This window comes from Penaeus chinensis, chromosome 10 (genome assembly GCF_019202785.1).
Source record: "Penaeus chinensis breed Huanghai No. 1 chromosome 10, ASM1920278v2, whole genome shotgun sequence".
NCBI lineage: Eukaryota > Metazoa > Arthropoda > Malacostraca > Decapoda > Penaeidae > Penaeus > Penaeus chinensis.
In genome coordinates this window covers 30,315,051-30,324,540 of record NC_061828.1, presented here as the reverse complement: position 1 = coordinate 30,324,540, position 9,490 = coordinate 30,315,051, and the positions used below count along the sequence as shown (strand labels likewise).

The following is a 9,490-nucleotide window of genomic DNA, read 5'->3' as shown; positions in this document are numbered from 1 at the left end:
CAAGATCCTCCTCCCGAAGACCTGGACGAAGACGCCCTCTGACGCAGGTGCCCTCAACGAGAACTTCGACGTAAGAGACTTTCGGAGTGATCCTTTATCCACACACACTGGCTTCTGGCACACAGACACATTCACATACAAACACACACACACACACACACACACACACACACACACACACCACAGCATAAAATCACACAAAAAACAAGACAATTTTTTTTTTTTGCGTGATTTCTAAGCTGCACCGTCCTCCATCGTTCCACGCAGGAAAGCCACATCAGAGTGGACGTAGGCACGGGAGTCTACGGCAACCAACCACACACAGAACAGCCAGGAGGTTGTGGCGATCCCGGCGTCTGGGGACCAAGAAGTAAGCGTCTGATTCGATAATACTTGATACCGTTCTTGAAGGGGTGTTGACAGAGTGTTGACAGGGTATTGGGAAGCCATGAACAAAAGGGAAAATATGGTTATGCATTTTGGTTGTTGTTTTCTGGTCTTTCTAGTTTTGGCATTCGACATGGATTTTTTTTTCGGATGAGACCTTTTTGATCGTGCTTTCTCTACAGGCAAGGTTTTGGTCCCGGATTGGGCCAAATTACGCTGGGGTGTGTTCGATGAATTTGGTTATCCGAATGATGAGATGTATCCCCTCTTCTACGCATCCCAAAATATCTCTTTTCATTGTCTAAAATATTTTGACGACAGATTAATAATCATAACATCAATAACAATAATAACAGTATCGATAGCAAAGGTATTAATTTTCCCGCCAGTTCAAGGAATGGGGAAATCAGAATCGGTAACTAGGGCCTACTGATAGCCTCCTTGCCGGCTGAGCACATGTGGAGCCATCTGTATGTAACAAATTTCACCAAAACCTACAGGGGACAGAACATAAATCTGGGGCGAATTGGTTAATACAGCATGTAATGAAGTATCACTTTATGGATGTATATTTCACATTTCTTTTTACATATCTTATTTTTTTCATATTATATATTACTTTTTATTTCTTACGAGTCGTACCTCTTCATAAACCTTAATATTTTTAACATATCTTATTTTTTCCACATTTCTTACTTTTTCACATGATAATTTACTTTTTTCACTTGAGATCTTAGATTTTCGCATAATATCTTAATATTACATGATATCTTACTTTTTTTCGCATGATATACTACACACATAATCCTCATCATTGTTTATAATGTCGCACTGTGTCCTTCAACTCACAGAGACATCACGGGGTCCGCCTGCTCGTACGCTGATGATCTCCCAGACAAGAACTGCCGCTTCATTGCTGACGATGATCAAGTCGCCGTCTCCTCGCTCAGGTCCCTCTACTACATTGCAAGCGTAAGGGCTTCCGGGTAGAGTGTCTTTGAAAGGAGAGGCTTGTGTTTCCTTTAGCAATTACAGAATTAGTGCTTCGTTTCTTGTTTGTCGGCAAAATTAGGTGTGAAAAGTTACCGGTGGGTTGTGGCCTAAATTTATAGGTGGATTGGCCATGGGACGGTGGCAGTGACTTAGTTCAAAACCACCGGTACTTTAATTTTTTTTAAAAATTCAACAAAGGTCGAGGAGTTCTGCGGTGAAACGAAGCGACTTGAGGCCACCAAACAAGCAAAAGAATAAATATGATCGCCGTTCCGTGTATATATGTATATATACATATATATGTATATATATACATATACATATATATATGTATATATATATATATATATATATATATGTGTGTATGTGTGTTGAAATATCATGACCTGTCAGCATGAAAATCCATCATCTAGACTATGTAATTTATTCGAAAACAGTTATATAAATCAGATTTCGATGTAATATTCATGTTACGAACACCTGTTCCTCCTGTCCTACCTTCGCCGGGCTTTGAACTACACTCGTTTGCGAACCACTATGAAGAGAAGAAGATTTTTACTCGTCTTGCTGTTTGGAATCTTCGTAGGTACATTCATCATCGACAAGGTGTGTAGCACGTTTTACCAAAATTCTTTAATTCTTGTTATTTTTAGCTCGTAAAACTTTTTTTTATCTGTAATCTTACCACTGTTTCTCAGTTCGTGTCTCATAACATTTAACTGATGTGATATGTTCTGCTTCTTAATATACTGTGAAATAATAAAGGTAATGATACTCGTAATATGGAAATAAAGACAAGCTCCTGACTGCCCTACGTGATACACAACGACTTGTCAGTAAAGTCTGGTAAACGTTTTCCATTAATTAGGGAGGTTTTTCGATGCAATCATTTACTGAAGTTTGTACATTTCAAGGGAATATTATAACCATATTTAATTAGTATTTGTATGAATATATTAGAGGAAAGAGGCATTTAGTGTGTCAGAAAATCTGAAAATATTTTCAGGGTGCCGCCAAATTGTAAAGAGTGAGAACCAGTGCGTTATAAACACATCCATTGATAATAATGATAATGATGATAATGATGATTATACATATGGGAACAATAATAATGATAATGATGAGGATGATGATAATGATAATGATAATGATAATGATAATGATAATGATAATGATAATGATAATGATGGTGATGGTGATGGTGATGGTGATAGTAATAGTAGTAGTAATAGTGACATTAATAATAATAATGACGATAACAATAATAATGATAATAGTAATAACAGTGATAACAATAACAATAATAATAACAAAGATGGTAATAATAATAATAATAATAACAACAATAAAAATTATAATCATTCTCTTTAGTATCATTCTTATTACTGTTATCATTATCATTATTATTGTTATTATTATTGTTATTGCTGTTATTATCATTATTATTGCTATTATTAACATCATAATTAGCATTATCCTTACTTTCATATTAATGCTATCGATAGAAATAACTGAAATAATGATAATGGCAAAAAAAAAAAAAAAAAAAAAAAAAAAAAATATATATATATATATATATATATATATTGAGATAGCAATACAACTGTTGCCTGTATTATAATTTTTATTGTTGTCTTTGCTACTGTTTCTTCTGGTATTGTTATTAGTGTTATTACTACTATATTCAATATAAGTAAGCGTTACTAGTATTATCATTAGCATTACCATGACGAAGCTGCACAATTGCATTCACCATAAGTGTTATTATAATGACTCTCATTATGCGGCTGGCCTCACCTGCATTGACGTCATTATTTAGCATATTGTATTTCCTGCCGTTATTTTTATCACCAGTATTTTTACCAAATATCAATTGCTCTTCCCCGGAAGATCTGAGGGAGAGTCGAATTCAAAATTACACTCACTAATTTTGCTTATTTTACAATATATATATATATATATATATATGATACGTGGATCTCGTTATTACACATATTTTAAAATCGGTGTTACTTTATAGATACGATGATAAAGATGGGAATAAAAAAAAAAAAAAAAAAAAAAAAACAGTAAATGCTCGTGCCTCAATCCATTTTTGACGTGTGTAAGGATCACTGATTGGATTTTTTTAGATGCTAAGAATGAACTGTCCTAGCTAGAGTTTAGAGCCTATTAAACGGCCATTAAACCCAACCTTAGAAATATTAAGTTCGTCTAGGTTTTCCTGTCATTTCATTTAATTTCCTCCTGGCATTTCTCATTCCAGTCAATGACGCCGAAAAAAAACTTCTATAAGTCGTTTATTGTTGAGGAAATCACGAGCGAGAAACCTACTTTTGCACCAAAACAAGTCCTAACAGATAAAGTAAGTACATGCTTGAACTATTCTGTTATTTAGATACTGACAGAGTAACATGATATAAACTTGTAACATCCTGAAACTCCGAAGACACACTGTATAATACATCAACTGGAACCCCAAGTGCAAGGTTTGATTTTTTCCTCTCGTTGTGGTGAAACAGGTGTGCCTCAACAACACGCGCGTGCGCACAGACACGTGTATGTGTGCGCGCGCGTAAACATATAAATATTATTTATTTATCTTATCTTTCAGAGGGAGTTTCTTTACGCATACGATAATGTGTCTCAAGCCAGGCCACTGGACGAGGACATGACCAGTAGTCTGACCCTTGACCCAGTCAGCCACATCGGGTCAAATCATGACGAGGCCATGGCCAGTCTCATGAGCCAACGGCAGGCATACTTGCGGAGCCAGTGCAATGCGACCAATGCTAAGAAGGTCAAAGCAGCTTTGAAATGGAAGACGAGAGTTACACTGATCGCAAATGGATTTTTCCGTGTCTGTGCAACACCTAAGGTTAGTTGGCTTGTTTCATTGAATTATCATATCAAAAAGATTGCTTTATATATATGTATATATATGTGTGTATATATATATATATATATATATATATATTCACACACACACACACCAAAGCCTCATATTACTGCCTAAGAAAATTCGCCAAGTGCAAATTCGTCAGCTGCGAGTAATTAACCTAATGGGAGGAAATTTATTTGAATCCTGAGGCAGTCGAGACTCTGGGAATTTTGGTTTATTCTTAGCGCAAAGTTCGTCTCCAAACGCCGCCAATGTTACTTCTTGGTCGCTAAATGCAGGGCATGGTAGGAATTAGTTGAGGTCGCCAAATGCGAATTTACCAAATGCAAATATACCATATAATAGGCGCTTTTACACACATATATAATCAGTGTGGTGATAATCTGCCAACTAGGGCACCTACCCAAGAAATCTTCACTAGCGCCCACCCTTTCCCTGAAAATAATGTTATTATTTCCCCTACTTCTGGGAAACTAATGATCATCAAGTGGGGATTCTCAAAATAAAATCCAGATTGTTCATTAGGATTCCACACTATAAAATATCAAAGGTTACTAAGATCTAAACTTCAACCTTTGAGGTACGTGAGAGAAGGAAAAAATATCCCATATTATTATAATTTTTAATTACTTCCTGATATATTAAGTCAAGTCATTACATTTTCATTAATGCACATCCATTTACAATATCAAACAGATTATCCAATTAAGTGTAATCCAACCTGATATATGTCCTTCTTATTTCTTTTTTCTTCCTTACAGAGTAATCTTGCTCGTATCTCTTTATCTTCTTTCACCTACTTAGAGGACTCCTGAAGTCGATCTCTTACAGTACATGTAACAGAAAACGTTTTGTCCCTCCATGGAAAGGAAACACAGCAACCTCGCGCCCCCAACGCCGCGACAAAATAACTAAGTCTTTAAAAGCGACAGGAAACTGGACGGATTCGTAACGCATGACGTAAATCATGCGAGCCAATTAGATTTGCGCTGGAACGTGACGTGACTATAGGCAGTGACGTCCAGCACAATAGAACCAATCAGAAATGAAATAGTTCATCCGTGGCAATAGAAGCTGGGCCCAGAAGAAGGCGGCTGAAATTCAAATCGTTTCCTTTAATGACTAGGCAGTGTATCAAGTGTGATGAAAACTTTCGATTTCATGGCAAAATATCATCGAAATAACGAAGCTTTATTATACCTGCGAAATCACGGTGTACTGCTTGTGCATGTACTGTGGCCGAACTGTATGACCGTGTCACTACAGAAAAGGCAGACACCAGGCCATCGTCGAGGCCGCGAAACGGACCCTCGCTGTCCGAAAAGGAACGGCGGACAGCGATCGCGATTCCCGCCAACGACCTGGAAGACCCCGCCGGTCCCAGTGGCAAAAAGCCTACGATAAAGCTTAAGAGAAGGTGTGGGTAAAACTATTACTGGGTCTGGGCTCTCTCCTGCCAGAACCTATGAGGCCCACTCTATCACCCGAAAACCTGGAAACGAATGAACATATTGTGCTCTCCCGTATACTACCAATATTTCTCGAAATCATCCCCCCCCCCCCAAAAAAAAAAAAAAAAAAAAATCCCTGACAAGTACCATTGCCTCCTCACCTATCGGGACCGACATCGTAGCTGTGCTTCGTTTGCGAAGGAAATGGGCACTAGATTCGACCGAAATACGACGAAAACTATTGGAAAAATATATTGTTCATCAGAATATCGGTGATAGACGTCATTTTAGGAACATCAGCCCTGACAAGAGAAGTGACTTCCCTCTCTTGAAACAGTGAACTTACCGACTCGCCAGAGAGCGCTTCTACATCAACAACCCTATTACTAGATGAGGGTCCAAGCCTAAGAAAAAACAAGATTACTTGCCTCTCATTGTCTTTATTAGATATCACTCCATGCCCCCAAAACAAAATGCTTGACGTCAAGCAGTCTCCCTCCCCAGCAAGGACCTTTGCAGCCGTCGTCCTGTTCGCCATCCCAATCTCGCATTCAATGGCCGAACCAGCAGTTACGTCACACTAGTTTACATATAACGACCGGTTGACTTGCTAACGCGCTCTGCTCCGGAGTGTTTACAACAGAAATGTATAACATTCCACAAAGAGGGTGATGAACACTATTCTAAATACACTAACATCAACAAGCGTTATTAAAAGTGAATTTCCTGTCCTGACTATTGCGATTTCCCCCCCGAGGTCGCCGCCCCGCAATGCAACATTTTTAACAGATTTGTTACTGAAGGCATTGTACTTTATTGCGCGCGCGTGTGTGCATTCTGTTTGATAAAGCCCATTCCGTGGCGTGTATTTATTGTGTATATATATATGTGTGTGTGTGTGTGTGTGTGTGTGTGTACACATATATATAATACATTAATTCCCTAACAGGGAGGTTCCACGTCGTGGCGGCGTCTAACACTGCGGATGCCGAAAGGTGTGGTCGGCCGCTCTCCGCCGTTACAGATCCTGAATGTCAGACATCCCTTGACCCGCCTCGCCTCCGCGTACAGGTGAGTACAAAGGAGCTGGGACTGAGGTTATGTAATGTTTGAACGGTCAGTTTACTAGATACTTCCAATATACAAATGAGCGATTATTCTTTAACACTATTTTACTCTCCCTCCCCCCCCCCCCTCTCTCTCTCTCTCCCCCTCTCTCTCTCTCTCTCTCTCTCTCTCTCTCTCTCTCTCTCTCTCTCTCTCTCTCTCTCTCTCTCTCTCTCTCTCCCTCTGCCTATCAGAGACAAATTTCTGGGAGGATTGCCCCTCTACAAGTACGACGAGGAATGGCGCCAGAAGACCAAGTCCCGGATGCCTTGGCACAACGAGTGGGAGACCTTCTGGTTCTCAGCGCTGGCGGCACGAGGCTCGCTTCCCTTCCGGCCCAATCTGCGGCTGAGGGCCAGGAACGCAACTTACTGGGCCAACGTGGATCACGGAAGAGAGATCTACAAAGTCCTGAAGAACGCCCATGGCAAAGCCGGCTTCAGTTTGAGAAGCGATTTCCGCAACGCCTCCTTCACCTTCGAGGAATTCCTTCGCTACGTCATCTGGACGCATGATGTCGGTTTCATGAACAAGCACTGGGCGCCTCTCGTGTTCCTGTGCAACCCGTGCAAGTACAAATATGATTTCATTGTCCACCTAGAGACCATCGTTCCCGAGTTCAACTACGTCATGAAATTCCTGAATCACACGGAGGGCATAGAGCTCAAGGCAGACCACAAGACGAAGACAACGAGCCGATCGGATATTTACCTCTATGAGGACATCCCGAAAGATGTAATGAAAAGAATATTGGAGATTTATAAATTTGACTTTGAATTATTTGGATACAGATATCCCTCTCTCTGATGTAGTTTTGTGGTATGTAAATTCCGAATTAGCTGTACATATTGATCTTTAGCGGATATTCGTCGGGTGAATTAGAAGGTAGCTTGATAAATATCCAGAAGCTAGATAAAAAAATGTAGATAACATACACATATATACGTACACACGCAAATAAGTGACAGGTACATAAAGTATGTAAGCGAGAGAGAGCGGATAAAAGTAAACTGACATTGATTGGATCGAAGGACAAAGGTAGATACTCTGGCCATCCAAATCACTGTAATTAAGCACACATGTGCAAATCCCTACTAAGGTTCAGATGCTGCAATTAATTCGCTTCGTTTCACTGGTTATGCATTTTTCATGTGCGGACGAATATTGAGCGCATGATACATGGGATTCAACTATTTTGATATACCTTTACGATAAAAATGTCCAAAAGTAATATGAGTGATAATGACGTGATTCTGATAGTATGAAAAACAGCAGTGGAGACACAAGTCTTTCAGTTTCTTAAAGCAAAATATAATTTGAGTCTCTGACTTTTCCCAGGTAATTAGAGGATAGTGAATCTTCTTCCCATAAGATTAAGGGAATTCATACGAAACATATGATACATTTGCGCACGTACCTGATTAACTATTACTCTCTAAAACACCTGCCGAGAGAGAGAGAGAGAGAGAGAGAGAGAGAGAGAGAGAGAGAGAGAGAGAGAGAGAGAGAGAGAGAGAGAGAGAGAGAGGGGGGGGGGGGAGGTAGGTAGGCAGGTAGGTCGGTTTGAATGATTTATAAAACTTATTCACAAAACAGTGTACATGCCCTAAAAAAGTCAGGTTAAGTTCCTATCCAAAAACTCTGTCTTCTATGTAAGTTGAGGGCTACAGTCAAACATTAGTTCTGTATCCCTATAAGACTGTGCCATTGTGGTTACAGTATTCACATATCATCTGGCCAGTAAAGTATGAAGCAAATATAGCAGTAATCATACCAAACACAAGACCAGTGTCTATAATAAAATAAAATAATATAATCAATAAGTGCTGGTCTCTGGACAGTGCTATTTGATCGATATATGCAGTTTTCGTGCACCTAAGTAAGTAGTGGGTAAGATTATGCTACACGGTCGCCATGCACGTTTTGCAGTAGTGATACAAAATTGGTTTTGTCTCCAAAACTGCATCCTGTACATATTGTATAGTGTACTAATATCCTGTGCGTAGCCTTTTCTGTGTAACCTGCTGTCTGCGAGACAATCCATCATAGCCTTTATAAGGTTTGTCCAAATCTGATCCCAGCAACACTTTTATTATAGCAGATGGTATCATTTTTCTTCAGCTTTTCAGGGGTCCATACCTGACCTCGATGACAGCCTAAACTGTTGTTTTTTTAATTTGATTAAAATATAATGATTCTCCATAGTAAGTTTTTTTTTTCATATAAAAGCAAGAAGCTGGCTAATATAACTAACCAAGCTTGCTTCAAGTTGATATTCCTACATGAAAAGATATCCCGTATTGTGAAACTTGTACGCCCTGCTCTGATAGACTAAACATTTGCTGAAGGATATTTCAACCTCAACTATTACATCAATTTTGTACTTTGATTTCCCGCCCATGAGAAGTTTCCATATCTACCTCCTAGACAGTGAGCCTATGTGCTGCAAGACCTTGATATGGACGGCCAGATTAAGGTAAATGACACTAATATTAAATATATGTAAATTTCATAGTGATTAATGTCAACCACTTTCACAAGTGTCCATGTAAGAGATTACGAGTGGTACGATACACCACGGTCTTGCCGAAGAGTAGTTTATATATATATATATATATATATATATATATATATATATATATATATATGT

At 39.0% G+C, this 9,490-nt stretch overlaps 1 protein-coding gene across 1 annotated transcript; it reads left to right on the top strand.

The window, feature by feature from the left end:
* The first annotated feature begins 1,868 nt into the window (after positions 1 to 1,868).
* LOC125029590 (carbohydrate sulfotransferase 11-like) lies at positions 1,869 to 9,042 on the top strand. Its single transcript, XM_047619566.1, has 5 exons — positions 1,869 to 1,986; positions 3,647 to 3,745; positions 3,995 to 4,258; positions 6,683 to 6,804; positions 7,035 to 9,042. Exons 1-5 carry the CDS (start codon positions 1,918 to 1,920, stop codon positions 7,645 to 7,647), a joined length of 1,167 nt encoding a protein of 388 aa, XP_047475522.1. The 5' UTR covers positions 1,869 to 1,917; the 3' UTR covers positions 7,648 to 9,042.
* Positions 9,043 to 9,490: the final 448 nt, after the last annotated feature.